Source organism: Oscarella lobularis, chromosome 20 (assembly GCF_947507565.1).
Source record: "Oscarella lobularis chromosome 20, ooOscLobu1.1, whole genome shotgun sequence".
Taxonomy (NCBI): Eukaryota; Metazoa; Porifera; class Homoscleromorpha; order Homosclerophorida; family Oscarellidae; genus Oscarella; species Oscarella lobularis.
Genome location: NC_089194.1, coordinates 1,137,448 through 1,164,304, shown reverse-complemented (window position 1 = coordinate 1,164,304; position 26,857 = coordinate 1,137,448). Strand labels below are relative to the sequence as shown.

At 50.1% G+C, this 26,857-nt stretch overlaps 4 protein-coding genes and 1 long non-coding RNA gene across 7 annotated transcripts; 3 read left to right on the top strand and 2 right to left on the bottom strand.

Moving 5' to 3' along the window:
* Nucleotides 1-25: 25 nt before the first annotated feature.
* Nucleotides 26-4,025, bottom strand: LOC136199194 (CUB and sushi domain-containing protein 3-like). Its single transcript, XM_065989348.1, has 9 exons — nt 2,954-4,025; nt 2,706-2,894; nt 2,112-2,294; nt 1,865-2,041; nt 1,654-1,809; nt 1,190-1,375; nt 959-1,129; nt 653-901; nt 26-503 (listed from the first exon to the last, which is right to left on the bottom strand). The coding sequence occupies exons 1-9, from the start codon at nt 3,801-3,803 to the stop codon at nt 193-195; spliced, it is 2,472 nt and encodes an 823-aa protein (XP_065845420.1). The 5' UTR covers nt 3,804-4,025; the 3' UTR covers nt 26-192.
* A 1,225-nt stretch (nt 4,026-5,250) lies between these two features.
* On the top strand, nt 5,251-17,943 carry LOC136199192 (spectrin beta chain-like). Its single transcript, XM_065989345.1, has 41 exons — nt 5,251-5,432; nt 5,711-5,862; nt 5,922-6,095; nt 6,159-6,265; nt 6,327-6,407; nt 6,472-6,587; nt 6,651-6,763; nt 6,818-7,005; nt 7,093-7,210; nt 7,263-7,496; nt 7,551-7,947; nt 8,328-8,569; nt 8,627-8,823; nt 8,898-9,467; nt 9,589-9,817; nt 9,878-10,074; nt 10,263-10,802; nt 11,319-11,556; nt 11,612-12,103; nt 12,158-12,247; nt 12,308-12,508; nt 12,567-12,644; nt 12,714-12,974; nt 13,029-13,112; nt 13,170-13,364; nt 13,421-13,489; nt 13,557-13,667; nt 13,724-14,101; nt 14,203-14,287; nt 14,349-14,440; nt 14,500-14,604; nt 14,655-15,005; nt 15,068-15,125; nt 15,179-15,279; nt 16,028-16,711; nt 16,770-16,827; nt 16,886-16,952; nt 17,001-17,079; nt 17,135-17,223; nt 17,292-17,334; nt 17,495-17,943. The coding sequence occupies exons 1-41, from the start codon at nt 5,354-5,356 to the stop codon at nt 17,747-17,749; spliced, it is 7,998 nt and encodes a 2,665-aa protein (XP_065845417.1). The 5' UTR covers nt 5,251-5,353; the 3' UTR covers nt 17,750-17,943.
* LOC136199193 (regulator of G-protein signaling 22-like) lies at nt 17,779-22,226 on the top strand. 2 transcript variants are annotated; one of them, XM_065989347.1, is made up of 20 exons: nt 17,779-18,004; nt 18,075-18,163; nt 18,262-18,416; nt 18,471-19,013; nt 19,061-19,408; nt 19,459-19,536; nt 19,587-19,729; nt 19,775-19,881; nt 19,942-20,012; nt 20,068-20,142; nt 20,205-20,363; nt 20,430-20,573; nt 20,627-20,653; nt 20,709-20,847; nt 20,909-21,025; nt 21,083-21,274; nt 21,330-21,428; nt 21,479-21,719; nt 21,869-22,017; nt 22,077-22,226. In XM_065989347.1, the coding sequence occupies exons 1-20, from the start codon at nt 17,779-17,781 to the stop codon at nt 22,107-22,109; spliced, it is 3,135 nt and encodes a 1,044-aa protein (XP_065845419.1). In that variant the 3' UTR covers nt 22,110-22,226. The 2 variants fall into 2 exon arrangements, with proteins under 2 accessions (XP_065845419.1, XP_065845418.1); XM_065989346.1 differs by having other exon boundaries at nt 19,584-19,729.
* On the top strand, nt 22,121-25,343 carry LOC136199196 (thioredoxin-related transmembrane protein 1-like). 2 transcript variants are annotated; one of them, XM_065989352.1, is made up of 10 exons: nt 22,121-22,410; nt 22,567-22,682; nt 22,741-22,786; nt 22,843-22,971; nt 23,599-23,644; nt 23,693-23,794; nt 23,852-24,233; nt 24,284-24,320; nt 24,372-24,486; nt 25,123-25,343. In XM_065989352.1, exons 1-7 carry the CDS (start codon nt 22,130-22,132, stop codon nt 24,041-24,043), a joined length of 912 nt encoding a protein of 303 aa, XP_065845424.1. In that variant the 5' UTR covers nt 22,121-22,129; the 3' UTR covers nt 24,044-24,233; nt 24,284-24,320; nt 24,372-24,486; nt 25,123-25,343. The 2 variants fall into 2 exon arrangements, with proteins under 2 accessions (XP_065845424.1, XP_065845423.1); XM_065989351.1 differs by having other exon boundaries at nt 23,852-24,320.
* Nucleotides 25,344-25,707: 364 nt separating this feature from the next.
* On the bottom strand, nt 25,708-26,829 carry LOC136198847 (uncharacterized). The gene is made up of 2 exons (XR_010672884.1): nt 26,332-26,829; nt 25,708-25,940 (listed from the first exon to the last, which is right to left on the bottom strand). It is a non-coding gene; the product is annotated as an uncharacterized lncRNA (long non-coding RNA).
* Nucleotides 26,830-26,857: the final 28 nt, after the last annotated feature.

Sequence of the window (26,857 nt, the reverse complement as noted above, 5' to 3'; positions counted from 1 at the left end):
ATCGTCATGCAGATTCTCTTGCCTCTCCTTTCCGATTTAATTTTAATAACCACCAAAAATTTTCCATCAAAATACGTATACAGAGCTGATATACAATTTTTTCCCCCGAAGTGAACCAGCAGACCTATCATACGGAATTCTCTCCCTACTAATTTACTAAATTTGTTTATTTAAAACCGAACTATATCTTCCTCAGTTCCGAAAACCGTTGCACTGCATCAGTATTTTCTCTATCGAATCCTTGTGACTGTCTTCCGCCAAAGGCAGTACAACCGATTTCGACGTTAGGATTAGTTTTCCCCGCTTCATTTTTCCGGCGATGAAGTACGCGTTGCCCTCCGTCACATTCGGACAGAGACAACCGTTGTCCTCTTGCCGTCGACGAAACTTCAACATCCTGTCGCCATCAAATTTAATCGTTTGATTCAGCGTAAAAGTCTTGATGGGGCTGACGTAGACACTCCGGCTCGTGTAATTCGCATAGGTCACATTTGCCGTTAGAGCTATAAGAGAAAAGAATTAGTCAATGGCTATGATTTATGAATCGTATTCTAACAGCTACTAAGTACGTTTTAGTACATCTCATCATAAAAGTCAACGTTTAGTTAATGATTATTCAAAAAGGGATAAAATACTCCCTCCCATATCTTACCGTAGTCCGTATCGAAGCAGTCGATGTTTTTCGTTTTGTTCTGCGCCCGACAATAGTCGTCGCACTCGTCTTCCGCCGATTGTTGATTGCACGCTTTGCCGCTCTCCACGACGTACATCGTCTTGCCCGATACGCATCGCGTCACGTTGAAGTGGCACTCGCTTTCGTACACGTTGCCGTCGCTACCGCAAACCGGTTCGACGTCGTCGCTCGGACAATCGTCCAAGTTTCCGCACTCCGATTTCGCAACTACATCCAAACCCATTTAGAGACTTAGAGTTAGAGACTTAGATTCTCTCTTCTTACGGCAGTGCGGCATGTTGCCGGACCACTTCCCCCCGTCTCCGCATCGCATCGAACTCGGACCGCGCAACTCGTAGCCCACCTGGCACGTAAACCTCACCGTCGTTCCGCACGTTATCTTGAGCCCGTTGACGGTCTGCAGCGAATTGGGCAGACGAACCGAACAATGCGACTCTGTGGAACCGTCTCTTTAAGCATAACGGGTCCCCGTTTAGAAATCGATTATAGTCTTACGTTTGCAGTTCGGTTGGCCGCCGGACCACGTTCGATCCGCTTGGCACACGCGACCCATCGACTTTTCCCCGTTCGGCAGCGAGTAGCACGAGTCACACGTGTACAGGACTCGATCGTTGTAGAGGAAGGAGCCGGAGACTTGTCGCGTGGCGTTCTCCGCCTGACCGGGGTCCCCGCAGTAGACGGCTATAGAGAAAGGGAAAAGCAAAATGATTTAAGCGATTCCCCTTTGAACAGACAAAACAGGCCAAGTTAGTTCAGGCTTATACGATAGGCAGACAGTGTACGCAACTGAATACCGTCTCCAGTAGAAGGAGAACCTTATTAGGACAGGCATTTAATTTTTGTTGGAGTCCTCCATTAGGACAATTCACGTAATATAAATCGTTTCCTCATTAGCCAAATTAAAATCACGTTTGACTGTAGTCCCCTCTCCCCTCTCCCTCGTACTGTTATAAACTTACGTCTGCACACTGGTCCTGACGGCACCCATCGTCCCTTTTTACAATAGCTGTGCATCGGTCCGCTTCGCCCGTATCCCGCGTTGCAGACGTAGCTCACTTTAAACGGACCCGATATGACTTTCCCGTTCTTCAGTCTCGGCATATCGGGGCAATTTGCTATGCAAAACAAACTCATGCATACACGCCATCCTAAGCAAACTCAGATGGTCACCTTCGCAGACGGGCTCGCTTCCCGACCACTTCCCACCACGTAAGCAAGTTCGCTTCCCCTTTCCCACGAGCCGATATCCCTGATAGCAACGATAATGAACCGACAGTCCGACCGAATAGTTCTGCCCGAATATGAACCCCTTGTTCAATTTCGACAACGGCGGACACGACTCGATGCCTAGATAAGAGCGGAGACGTATTTTCGTATGATAATTCAACGTCTGGTCGCCTCGGGGCTCTATTCTCACGAGTGCATTCTGGTGTCGATTCGGACCACTTTCCGCCGGGTAGACACTTGACTTCGGGAGCGCCGACGAGCTCGAAACCGTGCATGCAGCTGAAGCGAACGACGCGTTCGACGCCGAAATTGTCCCCGATGCGATAGCCGTTGGGGGGGACGCGCGGATCGTCGCAAAACGTGTCGGGTCGTTCTGCGAGAGAAGAAGACGAAAATCGCGTTTAGTTTAGTTGCCCCCCGGCCTCGAAGAAGTTTAGCGCGATTGGGAAGAACAACGGGTTATTCAAATGTAAAACATAGTTCGCGGCGGGTGATCGACTCTGGGAGTACGATTATCTATAGATAGGGAGCGGCACTCCGTCAATTTGCGAAAGTTTTTAGTTCGCTCTATACGTAGAAAGTTCATTAGTGTAGGGGTACATGTATGGCCTCCCAATAGCCTTGGTGGCCCATAGCCAGCATAAAAGTGTGGTGGAGAACGCCCTGACTGCACCTCTCTATAGTCTATACAGCCCCTTTCAATCAAAAAAAAAAAACAGAGTGCCCAACAATGTGCTCCAGGGCTTTAGGCTCTATTTTCCCCCGACGTATAAAGTATCCTTACCTTGGAGGCACGTCGGTAATATGCCGTCGAGCGTTCCCGTGCTGAGACACTGTCTCGTTGCCGGTCCCATCAAATGAAACCCGGGTAGACAACCGTATTCGACGTGGTCGCCTTCGACGTAGTAGGGATTGTGACGACCCTGCACGACGTAGCCGTGCTTGGGATACCCTTCATCGGGGCAAATCGACGCTATAAAAAAAAATCCAATTAAGAAATCTTTACCGACGAGGAAATTCGCGTATACGTACAATAAAGGATCCGTTCGATCCAATCGACGTGCGACGTTACTCTCGTGTGAACGCCCGGGTAGTTTTTCTGACCGCATCCCATGTCGGAGCCGAACGAGACGACGCCGACTTGAAGCCACTGCTCCACGCCGTCGCGCACGTGTCGCACGACGAGCGGCCCGCCGGAATCGCCGCCGCACGTGTCGCCGCCGTCGCCGCCGGCGCAGATCATCGCGTCGGCGATCGCCCCGTCGTACGATCGCGACGAATTGCACGAGTCGAGCGAGACGAAATCGACGCTCGCGCAGCGAAGCACGTCCGATTCGCTCCCCGCTTCGGTCTTGCCCCAACCGAGAACGATCCCCGACGTCGCGTCGGCGTACTCGCGTTCGAGCGTCGCGTAGCGCAGCGTCGTTCGGCTCGAATCGACGGGTCGATTCAGGTGAACGAGCGCTATGTCGTTGCGCAGCGTCTTCTTAACGTAGTGCGGGTGAACGAAGACGGCGTCCGCTTGCACGCGTTCGGGACTGATCGGCTGCTCGCGATTCTCCGCGTTCAGTATGTCGCGATGATAGGCGCCGATGTCGGCGGTGACGGCGGTGAAATTGACGGAGATCATGCAATGGGCCGCCGTCAGAATCCAATTCTTTTCGATCACCGTACCGCCGCACGAATTATCGGAATCTGGAGGTCCTTTCATGTCGAGTAGGGCCATCCACGGTAGAGCCGGCTGTCGTATTCCGCCGTAGATTCGTCCTAATTCCGGTTGGGGTATGCAGCCGTCGTACGCCGTCGTCGTCTCGACGACGATGGCGACGACGACGGTAACGACGACGACCGCAAAGGAAAACATCGTCGTGGAGAACTGCATCTCTCTCTCTCTTCGATTCCGACCCCCCTCTTGTTCGTCGCGCAGTTGAATAAACTGAAGCTCGATTGCGTAGACCTATCCGGTTTTCTCTCGGACCGCACACAGTCGCGCGCTGCACGAGCCCCCCTCGCGTAAGATGATGCTATGTAAACTGCGCGAACGTTCGCACGCATTCTGAGGGGCGTTGCTCTTGCGATTTCGCCCGAGCCGCTTACCTCCCCAGGTCAAAACTTCCGCCTCGAGAGGGGAGGTGGTCACTTAGTTTCATCGACTAATGACATCCGCTCGTTCGAATGTTTATTTACGTGTCGCTCTCCCAAACAACGAGAAAGAAAAAATTTACGTAGGAGGTGTTCTTTAGATAGATCTCTTCGTTTCCGCGTAAAAGTAATTCGTTCGTTGGGTCGGCGGCGGCGGACGCGGCAGTCGTATTTCGTGCACGCGAACGTCGCCGCGCATCGTCGTCGTCACCGTCGCCGACGGTCGCAACGTCAAAGTGTTCGTCGGCGTTGCCGTAAGATGCGGCGGCGGTTGAAAAACGGAAAACGGCGGCGGTGGCAACGGTGCCGTTCTGCGACGCACCGGACGCGACGCGGTTATCTCCGGGCGACGTGCATCGCTTTTCAGCTGCATCAGTCGAACCTAAACAGGCCGGGGGGCCCCCTCCCCCCTCTCGTATGAGGGAAACTTCCCTGATTGCCGCTTCTTGCTTACCATGGGCGACCGCGCCGATAAAATCCTTGGCATTCTTTCGCTGTCAGCGGGTCGGGTGTCGAGGAATTTCGCATAGGTGTGTGGGCCCATGCGAGAGACCTGTGGCATCCGGATCGGATACAAGGTCTCGATGTATCGCGGCACGGTCGACGACGATCGGTGTTCGCTCGTTTCGTATTGCCGCAATCGGGTCATTGCAGCTCGATCGGTGATTTTGTACGCGCTCCACGTGTCCTTCGGCTCCGGACGACGTTTTCGGGCGGGTTCGGGCCAAGTGGAATTCGCTGCAGGCGCGTCGTGGGTAGCTGCCATCTGTAAGTGAAAGGACCCGCACGCTCTGCGTCAATATTAGCGCGGTCCTATCTCGAATTAGTTCGCGTGGACGAGTCGACGTCGACACGAGCCCGAAACTCTCACATTGCAGCTAGGGTAAACAGTAGGGGACCTCGCGCGTGAGGGAGGAGGTGAGGAAAGCTCACGTGGCAGGAAAAATGCATGACATTTATGATTAGAAACCCTCGCCTTTCTTCGAAGCCTAACTTGTCATAATTTTGACGTAAGTGCTCACGTGCACGCAGGAAAAACGACTCCAAATTCATTATTTAAAATTTTAAACCAAATCTACTTCTAAACAACTGGACTTCAGCTCGGATGCTTTTCCTTTTTAGTAACGCCAAGGGTCGGACTCACTGCACGGGACAAAAAACCGCCCAAGGGTCCGCGCATGCGTATCGAGTCGAATCCTCCAACATTCGACAGCTGGGAGGAACTCGAAAGTTTTTTTCTTGTTTCCGGTTCGTCGTTCGTGTCTTTGAGGCCCGCTACCCCGACTCGAAATGTCGGGCGAGCGAACGATGTCGTCGCGTGACTCGCGATCTCACCTCTTCGAAACGCAGCGAATCAAAGTTCTCGCAGGTATAGAATGCAGTTGCACGACACGAAAGGAGCATAAACGCGCCAAAGCGCGAGCTTCTAGCCGACGAGAAAATCGCATTTGAAGCATTCTAGGAAAAGGGGGGCGGGTTCGGCGAACGGGCGGGAATTCTAAGCACGCGCTCGAATAGCGTTCTTTTTCGCGACACTTATGAGCTTTTATCGATTTAAACGCGCAAATTTCGACGAATCGGCGTTCGTTCGACGTCGAAAACGCGCAATTTTGCGAGTATTAGCGCGCGCGCGTGTTTCACTTCTAGACGAGCGACAGTTGGTTCAAAAGAAGACGTTCACTAAGTGGGTCAATTCGCACTTGGCGAAGATCACGTGCCGCATCGAAGATCTCTACACCGATTTGCGCGACGGAAAAATGCTCATCAAATTGCTCGAAGTCCTATCGGGAGAACGACTCGTACGCGCGAAAAAATCAATAATAATTAAAAAATCAATAATAATTAATTATTTAATTAGCCTAAACCGGCGCGAGGCAACATGCGCATTCACAAGCTGGAGAACAATGGAAAAGCGCTGTCGTTTCTCAAGACGAAGGACGTCCATTTGGAGAACATGGGACCGCACGATATCGTCGATAGCAACGCGAGATTGACTCTCGGCTTGATATGGACGATCATATTGAGATTTCAGGTGCGAAGAGAAAAAAAATTATTATTATTATGTAACACGTGTAGTTAACTATTGATTTTATAGATTCAAGACATTGCCGTGGAAGAGGCAGCCGGAGCTGAATCGGAGTCGGCTGCGAAAAGATCGGCTAAGGACGCATTGCTGCTTTGGTGTCAGAGAAAGACAGCTGGGTATATAAATAATAATCTTGATTTAATAGATTAATTAATTAATTAATCGTCATTGTGCTAGCTATCGTGACGTCCACATCACCAATTTCACGACTAGCTGGAGAGACGGGCTCGCCTTCAACGCACTCATCCACAAGCACAGGTGACATATAGACAAAGTCTCTATCTAATATTATATATGTGACGTGTCTTGGTCTCTGGTGAAGGCCGGATTTGATTCGCTACGAAGCGCTGCGCAAGGAAGAGCACAAGCCCAATCTGAACAACGCCTTCGTCGTCGCCGAAAGAGATCTCGGACTCTTTCAGTTGCTCGACGCCGAGGGTGCGAGATTCCATATAATCATTGACCGTTCTCTATTATTTCGTCTTCTCTCTCTCTCCTCAGACGTCGACGTCGATTTTCCCGACGAAAAGTCCATCATGACGTACGTTGTTACCTACTATCACTACTTCTCCAAAATGAAATCGGAGGGCGTGGGCGGAAGACGAATTGCAAAGGTAAATGCGCGATTAATTATTATTATTATTAATTTGACGTGCGTTTACCACCAGGTCATTGGTCAAGTGATGGACAACGATCAACTGATGCTCGACTACGAGCGCTTCGCTTCTGAACTTCTCGCGTGGATCGAGCAAAAGACGAAGGATTTAGAAGACCGTTCCTTTCCCAACTCTCTCGTCGGAATGCAGAGCGCCATGGCTCAGTTCAATCAATATCGAACGAAGGAAAAGCCGCCAAAGTACGTCGTCAAAGTCCTAATTATTTAATTAATTAGAGAGCTGGGCCCCTAATCTCTAATTTATATTTATTATGTTTTTGTGTGGAGGTTCGTCGAGATGGGAAATTTGGAAGTGATGCTCTTCGATCTCCAGACGAAACTTCGCGCCAACAATCAGCAAGTCTACGTTCCTCCAGAGGGAAGAATGGTCTCAGAAATCACCAAGGTAAGTATATCCGAACTTATAACCAATCCCTATACAGCTCTTCCTTCTCTAGGCTTGGGATCGTCTCGAGGGCGCAGAGCATCAACGCGAGCTCGCCTTGCGTCAGGAGTTGATGCGTCAGCAGAAGCTGGAACAGCTGGCGGCGAAATTCGACAAAAAGGCGTCGATGCGCGACACGTGGCTGCGAGAGAATCAGCGTCTCGTCGCCTCCGATACTCTCGGCGACGACGTCGCCGCCGTCGAAGCGTCGATCAAGAAACACGAAGCAATCGAAACCGATATAAAGGTAACGTCAAAATATATAATAATAAATATTTATTAATTTTTTTTGACACGTTAGGCTTACGAGGAGCGAATCACCGCTTTGACGGAATTCGCGCTCGAACTCGGCAACGAGCGTTACCACGACATCGAAAGAATTCAACGTCAAACGACGACGATTGACGAACTGTGGCAACAGCTTCTCGCCTTGCTCACGTCCCAGCGTCGTCGTCTCGAAATGTCGATGGGCCTACGGAAAGTCTTTCAAGAGATGCTCGACTTGATTGACTATATGGACGAGATGAAAATCGGCTTACTGTCGGACGACTATGGGAAGCACTTGGCTGGCGTCGAGGATCTTCTCCAGAAGCACAGTCTCGTCGAATCGGACGTCGCGCCGCTCGCCGATCGCGTGACTGCGCTCATTAGCGGCGCTCAGAAACACGCCGATATGATGGCAGAGGCAGGAGATGAAAGTAAGAAGGGGACGTACATATTAGGGGGCCGTAGGGCATAAATATAGAAGGCGGCACCCTTGCAAATGACTACTAAGGACCGTACGACGTAGAAGAGATGACGGCACCCTTTCCAATGATTCTTAAAGTCTTAGTTGATACTAGAGTGAGGCTCCCTTTCTCTCGACGTTGCCTAGTTATTGATGCTGTACGCACAGGCGCGCTTGACGCACAGACCTAAACGACAAATGCACGATGCACCTCTATGTTCCAAAACTAGATATGCCTTTCAATAGAGCAGCCAGTAGTTGGTACTGTACTACGAACGCGGCTCCCTTCTTTATCTCATTTATGCGCCTCATTAGATCTGACGTTCCCTTTTTTCCTCTCCTTCTCTCTAGGCTATCGCGTCGATCCCGCTCTGATAGCGGAGCGCCAGGAAGAGTTGTCCAACTCGTACGCCGAGTTGCAGGAGTTCGCCTCGGTGCGACGACGACGTCTCGAGGACTCGCTTCGCGTCCAGCAGTTCAGTCGCGACGCGGACGAAGAGGAGGCGTGGATGAAGGAGCAGGAGCAGATACTCGAACAGGAGGGTCACGTTCACGACATGACGGGAGTTCAACACATGGAAAGAAAACAACAGGTAAAAATACCCAATATTTAATTAATTAATTAAAAAATAATTATATATTTAATTTAGGCGCTTGAAGCCGAGATGAACGGACACGAGGGTCGCATCGCGACGATCGTCGAATCGGGCAACGCGATGCTGCTCTCCGACTTGTACACGGCGTCGACGATCATCAAACCGCGCGTGACGAATATCGAGCGAAATTGGGCGAAATTTCGACAGTCGGCGGCGGCGAAACGTCGTCGCCTCGAACAGCATCGAATCATGTAAGAAGATAATAAGAATAAGTATTTACGTTTATTAGAAATTTGTACTTTCTCTTCCCCCCCCCCCCCCCAAGGTATCAATACATTGCCGATGCCCAGGAGACGATGCAGTGGCTCGCGATGATGGAACACGTCGTGCGCAACGCCGACTACGGACGCGACGAGTACAGCACGCAAGCGCTCATGAAAAAACACGCCGCCGTCGAGGAGGACCTTCTCAATTACGAAAAAGTCATAACGGCTCTCCAACTCCAATTCGCCCAGCTCGCGCCCGAAGACAAATCCGAATCCGTTTCGTCGATGGAGCCGACGATCGCCGAGCAATACGGGACGCTGATCGACGCGAGCGAAATGCGACGACGCGAGCTGAACGGCGCCTTGGAGCGGCACGAGTTCCTTCGCGAAGCGGAGCTCGTCGAGTCGTGGATCGCCGACAAGCGGGCCATGGTCTTGTCGTTGGAGACGGGGCAGGACGTCGAGGAGGCGGAGCGGCTTCGACAGCGGCTCAGCGCGCTCGAGTTGGACGTGCGAGCCAGCGGGGAATCGCAGGTGGATCGCGTCAGCGCTCAGGCGAAGAAGTTGGTCGAAGCGGGGCATAAGGATAGTGAGGAGATCGAGGCGAGGAGAGACGAGCTTAAATCAAGGTGAGAGAGGGGGGAGTATATGAGAGATAGGAGCCAGGAGTTGAGAGCATACTGGGAGTGCAATAGTTGATTAACGTTCCTTATTAATAACCCTACTTTTTTTCTGTCTCTTTCCCCTTAGGTGGTTCGAGTTTCTCGATTTGCTTCAGAAGCGAAAGGCCGAAGCGGCGGCGGCGTCCGGCCTCCAGGAGTTCTACCACACCGTTGACGAGACGATTAAGTGGATCAACGAGAAGGCCGTGCTCTTGGAGGCGTGCGGCGACGCTGAGGGAAAAGATCTCGACGCCGTGCTCAAAGAGCAGAGACAATTGCAGGCGATCGAACGCGATCTCCTCGCACTTGCAGACAAGGTCACAAAAATATTCGGATTAAATAAATTATATATTGATTGAGTGTGTGGGGGACTTTAGGTCGCTACGTTGGATAAAGACGCCGAGAGTCTAGCCGCCGAGCATCCGGAAGCGGCGGACGCGATTCACGGTCGCACGAGCGAGCTGAATCGCGTGTGGAAAGACTTGAACGATCAGATGAGCAATCGACGCGCTCAACTGGGCGAATCGGGCAACTTGCAGGTCTACCTTCAAGATCTCGTGGCATTTCAAGCATGGTAAGCTCACAGATAGCTCTAGAGCGTCTCTCCCTCAAGTAGAACTAAGCTAATAAGATAAATGATATACCCATAAGCGTATGAGAGACATGGTCACCACTCCCTAATGATTCATGAGCGACGCTATCTGAGATTTTTTCTCATAAGCAGTACTACTCAGACTAAGTTTTTTTCTTCTTAAATTAAAGGATGAGCGACGCTCAAGTGCGCGCCTCGTCCGACGAACTTCCCCCGAGCGTCTCGCAAGCCGAAGAGCAGCTGAAACAGCACAAGGAATTGCACGCCGAAATGAACACGTATCGTCCGACGTACGACAAAATCGTCGCGACCGGACGCAAAATCATAACGGATCCGCCCGCCGACGATCTTCAAACGGAGGCGAAACGTCGTCTCGACGACGTGGAGACGGATTGGACGGCGCTGTGGGACGCTTGGGAGAGTCGACAGGAGTTGCTCGTCCAGTGTCTCACCTATCAGACGTTCAAACGCGACGCGGAGCACGTCGACGTGCTGCTCGGCGAAGAGGAGACGTTTCTGAGCGAGTCGGGCGTCGCCGAGACGTTGGACGAGGCCGAGGCGCTTTTGAAGAAACACGAGGCGTTCGAGGAGAAGATGGTCGTGCACGACGAGAGCGTCAACGTGCTCGTCATGGCCGGAAAGTCGCTCATCGACGACGAGCACTATGCGAAGGATGAAGCGGAGAAGATGGCGAATGGAATCAGCGAAAGGTATGGTAGCCTGTGTGCAGGGAGTTGTTAGGCTCTGGGGTCTAGTCTCTATTGCGTACTATGTTAGAGACTCGTCCACTGTCTCTTTAGCTTGTATGCAGGGAGTTAGTTACATTGCCCTTTTGTTAGGCTCTGATATTTCCTTGTAGTTGTATGTGGGGTCTCTCCCTAGGATACTGACTGGTCTCTATTGCGTTTTATGTTAGAGACTCGTCACTGTCTCTTTTGCTATCTCTATCCCCCCTGGAATGCTTTTAGTGAGCCCCCTTTTAGGGCGTCATTGGTATCAGAGAGGCTGTAGTCTCTATTGCTTACTCTGTCATAGACTCGTCTCCTTGCTAAAAATCCTCCGCGTAAGCACTCTCTCTATCCCTTCTTCTTATGAAATCAACGTGTTATGGGGCCCCTTTTAATTTCTCTCTCGCCCATTTGACGTACGTTGGGTATGCGTACATCTACTAAGGAGAAGCTGAACGTCTTTCCTCATCTGTCTCTTTTTTTCTCCTCCTTCCCTAGACGCCAAGCGAATCGCGACAAGGCTTCGAAGCGAAAAGCGGATCTCGAAGCGTCGTTGGCTCTCCTTCAATTTCACCGCGACGCCGACGAACTGGACGATTGGATCAGCGAGAAGCAGGCGGTCGCCGCCGCCGAAACGTACCGCGATCCGTCGAACATGATACAGAAACTGAAGAAGCACGAGGCCTTCGAAGCGGAACTCGAAGCAAACAAACCACGTCTCGACGCAATAGCCGAAGTAAAGAAAAAAGAAAATAATATATATTATTATATATTCTTTTTTCTCTCTTTAGACGGGTTCTGCTTTGGCCGAAGCTCAACCCGACTCGGCGCCGGCGATTCGTCGTCGTCTCGACGACCTCCAATCCCACTGGACGACCCTGCGCCAACGATCGTCCGACAAGGACGCGAAACTTCGTCAGGCGAACGACCAGGGCGAATTCGTTCGCGCCTGCGACGATTTCGCCTCGTGGCTCGACGACGTCGAGACGGCGGTCGGTCTCGACGACACGGGGAAGGACATTGCGAGCGTGAATCATCTCGTGAAGAAGCATCAGATGGTCGAGGCGGAGGTGAGCGCGCAGAAGCCGGTGATCGAGAAATTGAGTCGGGAGACGACGGCGCTGGTCGAGAGCGGGCACTTCGACGCGCCCGCTCTGGAGGAGAGACTCGGCGCGCTGGAGACGGCCTATGCTGGACTGGGGGAGCCGCTGGAGAAGAGGAGAAATCGCTTGGACGACGCTAAGAAGTGGTTTCAGTATAACAGAGACGTCGACGAAGAATTGGTAAGACAATAATGATAATAATAATAATATATATTTATTGTTTTTGTGTTTTAGGCGTGGATAGACGAGAGAATGGCTCTTGCCAAGTCGGAAGACTACGGTAACGATGCGTTGAGTGTGCAAAGGCTCCAGCGAAAGAATCAGGTATTAGTCACTCACTTTTTGTCTCAATGCCAAGACGTTATTTTTCTCTCCTTTCTGAAGGCTCTCTTCTCTGAAGTTCAAGCCCACGAACCGATTATGAAAGCCGTCTGCGAAACGGCCGATCGTCTCATCGAAGACGGCAACGAATCGGCGCCGAGAATCGACGAACGCAATCGCGAGATACAGGGCAAGTGGGAGGAGTTGGAGAAGGCGCTCACCGTGAGAAAAAATCGCCTAGAAGATTCGGCGTCCGCCCAACAAGTAAATAAAATAAATACGCATGGTCTGATATATTGAAAACGGTTCTATTGTTATTTAGTATTTCCTCGATGTTTCTGAAGCCGAAGCCTGGATGAGCGAACAGGAGCTTTATATGATGGACGACAATAGAGGAAAGGTAAAGAGGCGAAATATTCTCCGTCCCTTAAAAAAATCACATAATTCAATAATTTATTTTATTAATCAGGACGACGCCAGCGCTCTGGCTCTTCTCAAAAAACATCGCGTTCTTCACGCGGCGGTTGACGCCTACGAGAAGACGGTCGTCGCGTTGGGCGAGCGAGCGAACGCGCTGATTGGTCTGGGCGACGCGGCGAGCTTCGACACGGAAGCGGTCAAACGCGCTCAGGAGAACTTGGACGCTCTGTACGCGGCGCTGAAGGCGTTGGCCGAGAAGCGCGGATTGAATTTGGACGAGAGCTATAAGTTGTTTCAGCTCAATCGAGAGGTGAGTCCACTAGGGAGAGGGGAAGGAGAGAGATGACTTTCTTTCTTTCTTTAGGTGGAAGAGTTTGAAGTGTGGGCTGGAGAAAAGGAGAGCGTCGCCCAGTCGAAAGAACTTGGCCAGGATTTTGAACACTGCGAAGTAAGAAAGAAAAAAAGAAATAATTTTAATTTTATCTCTTATGCGTTTCTTTTGCAGATGATTCAGGAGAAGTTCACCGAGTTCGCTCGCAGTACGAATGCCAGCGGCACGGAGCGCCTCAACGTCGTTAACGGGCTCGCCGATTCTCTCATCGAATCGGGTCACTCGGAAAAGGCGACCATACAGGAGTGGCAAGCGCACGTCAAAGGCCTTTGGGATCGCCTTCTAGATCTCATAGAGAAACGAAGAAAAGTATGTGGTACTAAGTAATATATCAATTTTCATAATCATGGCTCTTTTTTTTCAAGTCTCTTGGATCGGCGTTTGAGATCAAACGCTTTTATCGCGACGTGGATGACGTCAAATCTCAGATTCAGGTATGACCCTAATTAGCATCCCCGGAGAGTCACGTCAAAAATATATATATATATATATATAATTCAGGAAAAATCCACTGCAATGCCAGACGATCTCGGACGCGACGTCGCCAGCGTCGAAACGTTGCTACGCAACCACGAGAACTTTGAACGCGATCTGGACGCAATCGAATCTCAAGTAAGAATCTTAGATAGTTTATTAGGATCAATATATGTAATCTCTCTCTCTCTCAGCTGACTAATTTATCCAAAGAGGCGGCCCGCCTTCTCTCCGCTCATCCCGACGAGAAAACGATCGCCGATCGACAGGAGGACGTCGAACGCGCGTGGGAAGTTCTCCAAGAGAAGACGGCGGCGCGAAAGCGTCAACTCAAAGCGTCCGACGACCTGCAGAAATTTCTCGCCGCCGTCAAGGTGCTTCTCTTCTGGACGGCCGACATGCGAATGCGCATCTTCGCCGACGAGCCGACGCGCGACGTCGCCGGCGCCGACGCGTCGATTGCCGAGCATTTGAATCGTCGAGCGGAGATCGAGATGCGACAGTCGGATTTTGAAGCGATCGAGAAGTTCGGATTGGATTTGGTGGCGCGCGGTCACTACGCGGCGAAAGAGGTAGAGAGAAAGACGAGGAGTCTAGTGAGGGCCCCTCTGTTTCCCCACATACGTTCTCTTCAGAGCGTCCCTTTCATATACGCTGATATTCTCTCTTCTAGATCAAAGCCAAATTGGGATTGCTTTCCACTCAGCGCGACGAGCTGTGGAACGACTGGACTGGGCGCGAAGTCGAACTCCGTCTCTGTACGTCTCCGTGAAAGGGGGGAAGACGGCATCGCCTTGTTTAATTATTTTTTTTATCTAGTTTTGGAAGTGCACGTTTTCGCGAGAGACGCTCACATGGCCGATCGATGGCTGAACAGCGTCGAGCAGTATTTCCTCATGGAAGACGTCGGGGTACGACGAACGCGCTCCAAGTCGAAACGATGACGATTTCGTCTTCTCTCTCCTCTTAGGAGACAGCCGACGAAGTCGACGGTTTTCTGAAGAAGCACGAAGACTTCGTCAAATCGCTGGAAGCGCAAGAAGAGCGATTTGGACTACTGAAGAAAATCACGGAGGTATTATATATGAACGTGAGGGATCTTTTCTCACCTTCGTTTTCTTCCAGTTCGAACAGCGTCAAAATTCTCTCCAGTCGCCCGTCGTTCTCTCGACGACCGGCACGGGCCAGCTGTCCAATCGTCAGCCCGTCGCCCAGGGTTACATCGTGCAGGAAATCGAACGAATCGAAAGAGAAGCGCGCTCGTCGCCGAAAGTCCAACGCAAAGTCGAACAAGTCGCCGCGGCGACGACGGCGCCGAGAACCGAAGCGACGCCGCCGAGCGGCGCCGAAGAGGAGGGCCCCTCGACGCGCGCCAGCATGATCGTCCACTCGGACGTCTCGTCGGAGCGAAGTAGCGGCTTGGAGATGAGCGAGGAAATAGAGCGTGCTCTCTCGCGCGAGATACCGTTGGATAGGGTTCGTTTTTTTTAAATAATTATTATTATGACGTCAGATATTGTGACTTTGTTTTTGTTTAGGAGGACGGGCCGAGGGATATTCGATCGGAAGCCGAAGCTCACATGGCGTTGAAAAAGGGTAAGAGTTGGTCTACATGACATCGTTTCCTTGATAATGAACTTTCTGGTCAGGTGGTGGAACTTCGAAGGTGGTGACGTCGAAAGTGGAGACCACAGCGGAAGTATCGAACGCTCTGGAAGTGGAACACAAGCCAAAGAAAGAAGGCCGTCGGGTAAGAGATAATTTCTCTAAGATAGATAGAACGAAAGAGAGAAATAGTCGGCCTAAAAACCGAGACGTACATTTATCGTGGGGTCCCTCTTCCTGGGCGGGGCGGCTGTCGCGTAAGACAAACAAAGGTTTTGGAGTTCTTGTTCCGCGTGCGCGTATTGTATCCGTCAAGTCCTACCCACTCGGTTCCACAATCGCATCGGGTCCCATGTTGTACGCGTCGTTGCCGAATCGGTGCGCGCTCCAGCGCGGCGGTCGCCCGCTCGTTTCCCGACACAGTTTGATTGCGCTGAAGCGAACTGACTGTTCGCACGGAAGCAGCAGCATGTCTGTCATTAAGAGCGTGGTACGACAGCTCATAGAATGGACAACAGAGCAGAGGACCAGTAGATATGTCTTCTCGCCTTTCCAGAGGAATTGTTTTTATTGGTTTCTTCTATTTCCTCTCGGAAATAATCGTCGTCTTTTGTACCCCTGGATCCTGTAATACGCTCGTACGCCTTCCTTTGTTAGATCAAGCCTGGGGCCTCGTTCCTCTTTACTCTTCCTCGCGGGAGGCACCAGTGGAGTGTTGTTTGTTTACGTAGTCACCTCGCTAACGAAGCGGTTTCCGTTTTCTTCTTCCTCGCACGCATCCCATTTTCCTTCTTCCAGATCCAGAAATAGAAATGGTTTGCTTACTTAGAGCCCTGCGACATAAGCTATTAATTCCTTGGACTAATTAATTAATATTGATTTTTTTCCCCCAGGTCATTCAATCGTCCGCCAAAATGCCTTTCGTCCAAGACTTCAAACTCCAACCGGTCACAACGATCACAATCAAAGCCCATTGTCCCGAAGACTCGACGCGCTTCTGGATTCGACTCCAAGAGAGCGCGACTCGCATCGCCTATCAATTCATGCCCGTCTTCGCCGATCGCGTCGTCGTTCTCTCCGGCGGCGCGTCCCCGGATGACGACGCCGCCGACATCCGGGTCGATCGATTCCCGTTCGCTCGCGGCGAAGACTTCGAATTGAAAATCGTCGTCGACGACGCGGAATTTCGCGCGCAGGTGAACGGCGACGACATCGGTCGCTTTCCGCATCGCATTCCCGTCGAATCGATACGCGAACTCGTCATCGGCGGCGATCCCGACGGAAAGGGATCCATCGTTCTGCTCGCCTTGACGGCGCGCGCCAAGAAGAAAAACGCCGCTGGTTTGGCGAGAAGCGCTTCGGCCGCCTCCGAAGGCGAGTCGTCGGCGTCGCCGACGTCCGTGTCGCCGCCGCCGCCGCCGTCATCGCAGGTGGCGACGTCACCGCTGTCTGACGAGGAGAGAACCGCGTCCCCGACTGGGGCTCCCGTCGCCGGGGCGGCGAAGAACGCGCGTAAGCACGTGAGTTTTAGCGCGGACGTCGACGTGGCTGGATCGTCGGATAAGTCCGTGTCGCCGGTACGCGGGGAGAGACGCTTTGGTTTCGGGGTTTTTTTTTTAGTTGGGGCGTTTTTAGTTGTCCGAGGGCGCGGGAAGTGCTGCGGGCGCCGGCGGAGCGGAGGGAGCTGCCGAAGGTACGGTGCACACCTTTTTTCATGGATTAGAATAATTTCGGTTTTTTCCCTCTCTTAGCTTCGGTTAGTGGGCTATTGCATAGGAAACACGAAATGGAAGCGACTGGAAAGAAGTCGCACAATCGGTATGTAAATGGAGTTGGACGAGCTTTTGAATATATTTTGTTCCTTAGCTCGTGGCGCTCGTTCTTTGTTGTTCTGAGAGACGGCGCTCTGCTGTGTTTCAAAGACGAACGCGAGGCCTCGTCGCACGTACGGACTTATCGTCCCCTCTTTCTCTTTTTTTTTATCTTTTTTTCTTATATAGCACAATCCTTCGAGCTCGATATCGCTTCATAACGGCGACGTCAAGGAAGCGATCGACTACACGAAACGAAAGTTCTGCTTTCGTTTGAAGTAAGAAGACGCGTCACTTTGACGTGCAGAGCATAATCTCGACTCTTCGTCTTTTTTTTTTCTATTAGAACGAGCACAGGCGGCGAATGGCTCTTCCAAGCGAAAAATCAGGTACACAGAGAGAGATTCGGGAGACCGCACGCACATCTTTATATTGAGGGGGATCCCTTAGTCAGCTGTAGGAGCCTTAAACCAGAATAACATAGAAGAAACGATCACCAGATACATGCCCTTGGTTATTATCGTATTGGTAACATTTTCTCCAATATAGGATTCCATGAGAAACTGGATCAAAGCAATCGATCAAGGTTCGTCGTCGGCGGCGGCGGCGTCGGCGGCGACGGAAACGCCCGTCGAAGATCGTCCGCAGTCGCCTCCCGGCGAAGCCGCTCAGCCGACGGGCAGCGCCGAAACGACTCCGCTCCAATCGCCGTCGAGATCGGCGTCCTTCGGCGGCGGAAGCGAGCACGATCCCAAGGAGCATAAGAAGGAGAAACGGCGCAGCCTATTTAGCCGAAAAAAGTGACATCACGTACGTTTTTTTTTTTCTGATTGATGGGGTTTTTTTCTCGGTTTTTTTTTTGTCTACGTAGTGTCTTTTTTTTTGGTTCGTTGTTGGCATGTGGCGTGGTCTTCGCGCGCGGGGCGGTTCTCGTCGTCCCCGGCAACGCATTGTGTTTTGATTGTGTGAACACGTCGACGTTGCGATGCGAAATGGAGCGCGTTTGTAGTACGGCTTTCGGTGCGGTTCGATTGAGCGCTCTCGATCGCCACGTGCACGGTGAAGAGACGACGTCCGCGCGCGGGCGCGTGGGCTCCGCGGGGAGAACCCTCGATTTGTTTTTATAAAGGAATCGTCTTCGACGATGCGACGAACTTCGACGAATGGATAGCCGATCCAATAGCGGCGGACTTCTTCAATTTCTATTTAGGATTGCCGGTAAGCCCGTAGGCAGTTCCGTAAGTTAGATATGAGCGACGCGGCCTTTCTTCCCACTGTAACGCTCGTCGATCATGGATTATTTAATTTAATTAAAGGTCTTTCTCAAATCGATGCATTACGACTCCAAATCGCAATGCATCGAATTGACGGAAGCCGAAGCGTCCGCCGTCGACGACGACGACTCGGCGGACGATCGTCGACGACGAATCGCTTCGTGGGCCGAAGAAGAAAGACTGCCTTACTTCGCCAGGTAAAAAAAAAACCCGACTCGTAACGACGTCAAAATACTTAGTCAATATCCAAGATCGCTCATCTATTGCAAATACAAACTTTGCCGATGTCTGATATTCGAAGAGGAAGAGCCGTTCGTCGCTCCTCCCCCTTCGTCGTCGCCTCGAAAGTCGTTCCCGGGCCGAAGCGTTTCCGCTTCGGCGCCCAAATCCAAACCGTACTCGGCTCGATTCTCGTGTCGGAGCATGACCGCCGAACCGGGCGCTCGTTTTCGTCCTTTTCTCGAAAGCGACGTCGTCGACGCGATGACGTCATATTTCGACGTCGACGATTCGATCGATAATTACGACGACGACGACGACGACGACGATGACGTGAGCATCGATGACGTCGACGTTGACGACGACGCGAAGACGGAGGCGGACGTTCGCGATTTGGAGAGTCGACGTCGAAAGACGTACGACGAAATTCGTCGAGAGGTCGTCGGATCGAGCGACGGCGTCGACGGGTTCGGCGAGTTCTTGATCGGAAGCGTCGGTCGTCAAATGATGGACATGTGGCTCGACGTCGAGTCGATGAAAGCGCGAAAGGAAAGCAACGTAGGAAAAATCATGAGGTAAGAAAAATATATAATAATAATAATAATAATAATTTTTTCCTAAGGTATTTGTTTGATACGTACGGCGCGTCGTTGTTGGGCTCGCGGGCTCGTCGTTGGCTCTGCAGTCCTCTGATGCAAGAGGACCCCGGCATCGATCCCCTAAAGAGCGTTCAACGACGACTTCTTCTTCGCCTGCGCTCGTACTGGTGTCCGCGCTACGTGCTCCATCGCGAGGCGGGCGGCTCGCAATTGCCTGGCAATTTTGCTCGTCTCTACGACGATTCCGATTTGACGTCGCGTTCGCTGCCGGCGTCGTTTCCCGAGACGACTCTCGGCGTCGATCTCGGCGAGGAATTGTCGCCGCTTTCGCAGAGAATTCGGTCGGCTCGAATAGGATATGTGGACGACAGGTGAGGATATAATGGACTCTTATTTTTTGGTCTCTATTTCGTCTCTATAGACCCACGTATTCTGACTTCGTTTCTGGAATGACTGAAGATGGGAACGCTGGAGGGCCCTTTGCTGCTTATCTCGAAAGGTAATAATCTCTGTCTTTTATATACATTGATGTGATGATTGCTGAAGTAGAAAGGATGAGACTCTATTGGGGAATGTTCTCGCTTTTTGGCATTCTTGTGTGGCCGCTTTTAAGCGCAACTCTCGATCGTCTTACGTGAGATTTATTAGCTCAAAAATCGGCTGGTCACTCTGGTACACCTACGTGTCTGATGGTACGTCATAGACAAGAAAAATGGAAATCATAGAACTCTATCTAGACGCTGAACGTCCGATTGGCGTCGACGATGACGTCAAAAAATCGCTAAAGAAAGAACTAGACGAATCGAAGGGAGCGATATCCGTCAAAGCATTTCGACCAATAGAAGTACAGTAAAACAAATTCGATAAAAAAAGGGAAACGAGTAAGGCGTTATTTCTTTATTAGAGATACGCCGTATTAGTGCTAAAGCACCCATGGTCAGAATATCTAAAGGAGGACTACGACACCTATATAAAGTATGACCCCCCCTAGCCATTAATGTTAGAGTTTCAAGGGAAAAAATATGCGTAGAGCTCGAACAAAGCCTAAAATTGAGCCGCCACCGTCAGCCAGCTCGGAGAGCGTACCCCGTTCAGCTCAGTTGAAGTAAAAGGCTTATTATTTAAATAATTAATAAATAACTAAAATATGATTTCTCTCGCTCGTAGAGTGCCGTCGTGGGGAAGCGGTTTCAAGTCGAAAGGAAGACGAAGGCGACGAAAGAAGCGATTTTCGCGAGACAATTCGACGGCCGTTTCATCGCCGAAAGATTCGGCGCAGCCGGAAGCGCGAAAGCTCGTCTTCGCCGAAGTCGTAGCGAATAAAAAGTCGGAGGCGGGGGGAACGGGAAACGAAACGAGCGAGAGATCAATATCGGTCTTTCTTCTTCTTAGGGTCGTTTCTGCGTTCAAGGAATATCTGTGCGATCTCGGCGACTACGCGACGCTCAATCGCCTTCTACTCTGGATGGATATACAGTCGTTCAAGAAATTGTCGTCGGAAACGGGTCGAGCGAGTTTTGCGACGTCGGCGCACAAGTAAAATCGATAATTAATTTTTAATTATATAAGCAGCGTTTTTTTTTCTTTAGAACGTATTTCTACGAAAAGTCTCGAAGGTGACGTCAATGCATGTGAGGGGGAAAAAAAGGAACGTTGTTTATATTTTATTAGATCTATCGATTTGCCGGCTCTGCTTCGGACGAAAGTCAACGTGAAAGCGTCCAATTATCGTCCGCCGTCCGATACGCTTCTCTCCGTTCAGAGTCATCTCTACGGTGAAATCGAGATTTTGTTTCAAGGTTTTCTTCAGGTGAGAGCACAAAAGTTGAGAGTACATATATAGGGGGATTAATTAATTAATTTTATTCTAGACTATGCTGCAAACTTTGCATCCGGACGAAGCCGAAACCCGATGTCCCAACACCGACGATCTAGCGGCTATAACCATACTATGCGACACGAAAATTCGAAGGCGAAAGCCCAAACAGGTACGAAGCGAAGCGCGAACGCGTAGGAATCAATCGACTCTGCTATTAATTCGACAGACGACCGGTAAAGCGACTCCGCTTCCCGAGCACCGGAGCGAACTGGAGGCGCTTCTCGCGAGCCTAGACGACGGCGTCTGGCCCGAACGAATCGACTCGTTTCGCGCCTATCTGCACAGACACGGCGAATCGGACGGCGTGCCGTTGGCCGAGAACGATCTCCTCTTTTGGATCGAAGTACAGAGATTTAAAGTAAGAGAGAGGGTTAATAATTAATTGTGATGGACGATGACTCTCACATACATAGTATCTATGTCACGGATTCGCCGACAAGTCGCTCATACGTCGCAAGGCCGAAGTATTAGGCGACTGTTTTCTCGACTCGCAAAGTCCTCCATGGCTTCAAGTATGCGTACATACATATATGCATTTAAGGACCTCTCTCCCTACCTAAAGGTCGACATACCGTCCGATCTATCCCAACGTCTTCTCCACACAATTCACAATCAATTGTACTTTCCCTCGCGTCACGCCAATCGTCAGGCGAAAGATCTCGTCGCCTTCGACGAAGCCCAGTCGATCGTCGTTCGTCATCTGCTTCCGTTTTGGGCCGGCTTTGCGAAGCAGTATCGACCGTCGACGTCGACTCTCGGCGTCGTCGCCGGGCGACGACGCAAGCAAATGACGAATAAAATCGGTACGAAAAAATTCGCGAAAAATTCCAAAAAGATTTTTTTCTGTAACTGCACGTCGTAAACGCTACTCTAGGGCTCCATATTGGGTTGTTTAGGGAAAGCCGGCCGTTGATTGAATTATGAAATTACCGGTATTTTACCTTGTTTCTAGTTACTAAGGGGATTCCGACGCGGCGCCGCCTCGGAGGTTCCGGTACGAAGCCGTCCATCGTTAAATTGCCCCCTCTACCCGAAACTCGTTCGCCTGAAAATACGACGCGTTCTCTTCACTTCTCGCTCGGGGGCGGGGTCAAGTGGAAGGTACAATAAATAAATAAATAAAGAAGCGTGTTTGGTGTAGTCGTAGTACTAACATCTAGAGTATCATCGTTAATGACGCGGTGGGAAAATGAGGGGCGTTGGTCGGCGAAGTATGCTCGAAAGGTCAAGAGTCAAGCGTTCAGAGCCAGGTAGTGCAATGAACGCCCACGCTTTTTCGAGGCACGTGACCATTCTAAATACGGCGCGCATGCGGCTTCTCGACACAAGAACTTCGACCATGGCTCGTACGACGGCGTTTCGCGTCGCTTTTCTCGTCGTCGCGTGCGCCGCGATCGTCGCGCGAACGGACGACGCCGCGACGACCTCGCACGTTCAGGCGATAACGGAAGAGAACGCTCATCTCATCGAAGAAGGCGAATGGATGCTCGAATTGTAAGCGAAACACTTCGAAAGGGCGTTCGACATCCCTCGCGAGTCGCCTATCGAACGAAAGCGAACGAAATCGCGTTTTTTCCGCACCACGTGAAAGGCGTGGTCATTCTCGCCGCGCGTTAGGCGAAAATTCGTCCTCTTTTCTTTTCGTTCTAGTTTCGCTCCCTGGTGTCCCGCGTGCAAAAAATTCGATCCCGTATGGAACGAATTCGGTCAATGGGCGAGCGACTCGGGCGTTCGCGTGGGAAAAGTAGACGTTACAGTGGAATCAGGTTTCCATGAAAAGTCCCGTATGAGAATGTCATCTTTTTTTCTTTCTTTCTTTCAAAGGTCTAAGCGGTCGTTTTCTCATCACCGCTCTACCGACGATATATCAGTAAGGAAATCGATTAAAATAATCAATGGATCAATCGGCCACAATGATGTATATAGCGTTAAAAACAAAGTCTATCGTATTTACGACGGACATCGATCGCTGGACGATCTGATGTCGTACGTCGAGGAACAGAAGTGGGAGTCGGTCGAACCGGTGGCGTGGTGGCGCGCCCCATCGTCGCCCTTGTGAGTTCACATGCATAAAGATTAAACAATGTCTGTAATGTCTGTAACGTTCTACCGATCGGCGTGTGGGGAACTCTCCTTATATGGAGTACTGACGTTTTGGCACAGTGTCTCTGAGGTCTCTATGCATAGAGTCTATTTTTTTGTATAGGCGTACTGTACTGTGACATTTGGCGCAGTGTCTCTATGCCTACATTCTTATCTCTATAGACACGGTACTGACGTTTTTTGGCGTAGTGTCTCTATGGCTAGGAAGGCAGCAGCTGACACTGTTTGCATAGGGCCTAGGACTCTCGTTATATATAGACATGCTGTAGTGGCATTTGGCCACAGTGTTTCTCAGGCTACATTCTTGTCTCTTTAGAGTCCTTCTGTAGAGACAGTGAGAGGAAAGTCGCTGCTTAGATTCTGTGTCTGTCTTTGTGCTGAAGGAGTAGCACATGACAGATTTTAATATATGGAGGGTGGCTGTAACATGTGCGCATACGTATTGGCTCTTTTAGTTTCTGTTTCAATTGATTCATTGGTATGTGGGGTGTGGTAATTTATATGGCTCGAACGTATTAATTAATTACTTATCCCGTATACTGTCCCCCAATATAAAGGACTTGCTCTTTTTCTCCGTAGTATGGTTCTGCTTGGGACTACTTTCAAAGTTTCCATGGCATTGAGAGTGAGTCACTTAAAAAATAAATAAATAATTAATTAATTATTAAAACAGGATGTTCATCGCGTTTTGACCGAATCGTATGGAATTCCCAACTGGGGTGCATACGGAATTTTCGCCTTGGCAACGATTATCATAGGCGTTCTAATAGGAACGGTGAGCAGAGATAAATCCCAATGTCATTTATCTCTCTGAGACTTATTCCACTAATAGATGATTGTATGTCTGGCCGATTGTTTTGTTGGTCGAAAGCCCACGATGGCTCCGCCTCCACCTCCGACCAAAAAGGGGTCCCCAAACGGGGCGGATAAGGAAAGCGAGGAGAATAGTGCGAGCGCCGTAGCGAAGGAGGGAAAGGAGCAGAGTCGTCATCGACGGAAGGGAAAAAATAAGAAGGATAACTAAGGAGGGGGGGTCGGATTTTTTTGAAGGTGATCTCTAGTTATAGGTGGTTGTGGATGTATGTGTGGCAATCTGTTCTATTGCTGTTTCATTTCACACATGAATATGATACTTCTTAGGTTAACACCTATTTGTGTTTGTTTATTTATTTATTTATTTATTTGTGCGTGTGCTTATGTGGAGAGGGCGAAAGGTGAGACTTTCGTTGGTAGTCTTTGACCCGATGGATATTTGCGTATTTAGGTTGATTGCTGTAGCGACGCTTCAGAAGGGCTCACAGGTATAAATAACTTAGGCTCTGAGTATACATACGTACGGGATTTTACTTTAGAGAGAACGCGCGCTAGCGATGCTGCGCTCAAAAATTCGAAGAGGCGACAGCTCCGAAAACGGCTTAAATTCTCGACTAGCCGAAGAGATGTGACGTCGATTTTCTTCGGAGACAGGTGAGCATTCGTATTTGCGTTCGAAGAGCGGCGAAAAACGCTCGAGCGGGAAAAGGGGCCCCTTTCTCGTCCTCGCCTGCTTCGCGTTCAAATCCGTGATCCGATCGAGCGTTCCCGAAGCACTTCAAAGCGTTTTCGAAGCGTTTCGAGTCGAAAACGACGCGAAAACGGCCCTATTGCGTAACAGTTGGCCGCCTAGCCTTCTCTGCGCACGTCTTCGCCGCGACGAACGGATAGCTCCGTTCAAAAAACCGACGGCCGCTTCTTCGATCCTGCACGTCGACGTGGTAGTGAATAGGGGGGGGCCCCATTGGGAAATCGCTTTGTCTCTCGTGATGGTACCCAATCTTCACAGTTTCTACTGTCTTTCCTGTTCGCATACAGTCTAAAGGGAAATTGAATAAATCTTTCGCGGCGAAGAATTTAATTTTTTTGTCGCCGCGAGTCGATTACTATTTCCCATATACATCCGGTAAAGTTCATGCATTTTTTTTCAACCATGATCTGCTAGAGAAGAGACAATTTGAAGGCGATACATTAGTTTGTGGTTGAAAAAAAATGACCCCCAAACCATGAACTATACTTCACGCTTGAAAAACCGTGATCTCTATGCACGGTTCCAAAAATCTTGTTTAGGTGTGAAGTTGTGTGGAGTGGCAAGGTTCAGGAGCTCACAGGCGCAGGCTCACCGGCTGGGCAAATGCGACGATGACTAACTGCTTCGATCAATTGCAGGCCGATGGATGAAAGTCTTTGAGGGGAGAGAAAGACTATATTAGAATCAGTAGTTTACTTTAGTAGGCAGTCAGTGAAGTAGTTAGCGCGTAGGCGTGTATGAAATAAATGTATGAAAGAAAGCCTTGTTCTCTTCTTCACCACAAACTGGTACATCTGACTACAGCTTTAGCTGCGCCCATAGATAAGCTGTGTCCACGTATATATAAGTCTTTCTAAAGTCCCGGATTAGTTGACCACCGCCCACATTTTGCCATTTTCTGAAAATGTGGGCGGTGGTCAACTAATCCGGGCATTTAAAACCTTAAGGTACCCGTATAAAGTCCCGGATTAGTTGACCACCGCCCACATTTCCAGAAAATGAGAAAATGTGGGCGGTGGTCAACTAATCCGGGACTTTAGAAAGACTACGTGGGCGCAGCTAAAGCAGTAGTTAGGAGTAGTCAGGTGTTCGTACAGTACTTGTGGTGAAGAAGACAACAAGGCTTTCTTTCATACATATATTTCAAACACACCTACACGCTAACTACTTCATTGCCTACTCAAAGAAACTACTCTATATATAATAGTCTGTCTTCTTCACAAGGACTTTCATCCATCTACAATTCATCCAAGCAGTTAGTTGACATCAGATCTTTGCATTAGTCCGCTGCCTGCGATCTCAAGTTGACCGAGTGGCTCCTGAACCTTGCCACCAGTTTTGCCGCACAGCTTCATACCTAAACAAGACTTCGAACCATGGGCCATTTTCAACTGTGAACTATAGTTCATGATTTTTTGAGGTCAATTCGAACTGTGAACTATAGTTCATGATTTTTTGAGGTCAATTCGAACTGTGAACTATAGTTCAAGATTTTGGGACCATTTTCAACGTTGAACTATAGTTCATGATTTTAGAGTCACTGTGAATTATAGTTCATGGTTTTGGGGCCATTTTCAACTTTAGTTCATGATTTTGAGGTCAATTTCAACTGTGAACTATAGTTCATGATTTTGGGGCCATTTTCAACGGTGAACTATATTAGTTCTTATTAGATGTCTGCGCGTTTTGCAGAAAGGCTCGAAGAGCTTGGAAAGGGAACCCCTTAGTTAAAAATCGCGATATCGTACTTCTTTCATTTAGCTTGTCCGACGGCAGGAGCCGTTTTCTTTTGACGCTCACTGATGATTCAGATTGGAGACGATGGTGGGACGATGCGTCCCAAATGGGGGCCCCTATTGAGTATTCACCGCCACGTCGCCGTATACGACCTAATAAAGCGCAATCGCTTGATTTGCGAGGATATACGCGTTCCTAGGGACAAGAGAAAGGGGATCGGCTCGCATCGAAAATCGGTCTTGAGCAGTTTTTCGAGCCAAAACGAGTCGCTATCGGCTCAAAACGTTTCGATTGCAACTCGTAAAGCTTCGAAGCCATCGTACGCGACGCGAATCGAACATGGGGGACGAGAAAGGGGGCCCCATCTTCCGCCCGAGCGTTTTCCGCCGCTTTTCGACGCGCTCGCGAATGCTCACCTGCATGTAAATAATCTTGACATCCAACGACTTCGATTAGACGACGATTTCGGCCGTTTTTCGAGCGTATTTTCTCGTCGAGACGTCGCCATCAAATCGTTAGCGCGCGTTATCAACGTCA

Coding starts and splice junctions, on each gene's coding strand:
- LOC136199194 (XM_065989348.1), bottom strand. CDS start 3,803: ATGCAGTTCTCCACGACGATGTTTTCCTTTGCGGTCGTCGTCGTTACC. Junction 1,810..1,864: donor AAGCGAGCCCGTCTGCGAAG/GTGACCATCTGA, acceptor TGTTTTGCATAG/CAAATTGCCCCGATATGCCG. Junction 902..958: donor CGGCAACATGCCGCACTGCC/GTAAGAAGAGAG, acceptor GTTTGGATGTAG/TTGCGAAATCGGAGTGCGGA.
- LOC136199192 (XM_065989345.1), top strand. CDS start 5,354: ATGTCGGGCGAGCGAACGATGTCGTCGCGTGACTCGCGATCTCACCTC. Junction 7,006..7,092: donor ACGAAGGAAAAGCCGCCAAA/GTACGTCGTCAA, acceptor TTTTGTGTGGAG/GTTCGTCGAGATGGGAAATT. Junction 12,975..13,028: donor TGTTTCAGCTCAATCGAGAG/GTGAGTCCACTA, acceptor TTCTTTCTTTAG/GTGGAAGAGTTTGAAGTGTG.
- LOC136199193 (XM_065989346.1), top strand. CDS start 17,779: ATGGGGTTTTTTTCTCGGTTTTTTTTTTGTCTACGTAGTGTCTTTTTT. Junction 18,164..18,261: donor ATTTCTATTTAGGATTGCCG/GTAAGCCCGTAG, acceptor ATTTAATTAAAG/GTCTTTCTCAAATCGATGCA. Junction 21,275..21,329: donor TCGAAGTACAGAGATTTAAA/GTAAGAGAGAGG, acceptor TCACATACATAG/TATCTATGTCACGGATTCGC.
- LOC136199196 (XM_065989352.1), top strand. CDS start 22,130: ATGCTCGAAAGGTCAAGAGTCAAGCGTTCAGAGCCAGGTAGTGCAATG. Junction 22,411..22,566: donor GGCGAATGGATGCTCGAATT/GTAAGCGAAACA, acceptor TTTTCGTTCTAG/TTTCGCTCCCTGGTGTCCCG. Junction 22,683..22,740: donor AGACGTTACAGTGGAATCAG/GTTTCCATGAAA, acceptor TTTCTTTCAAAG/GTCTAAGCGGTCGTTTTCTC.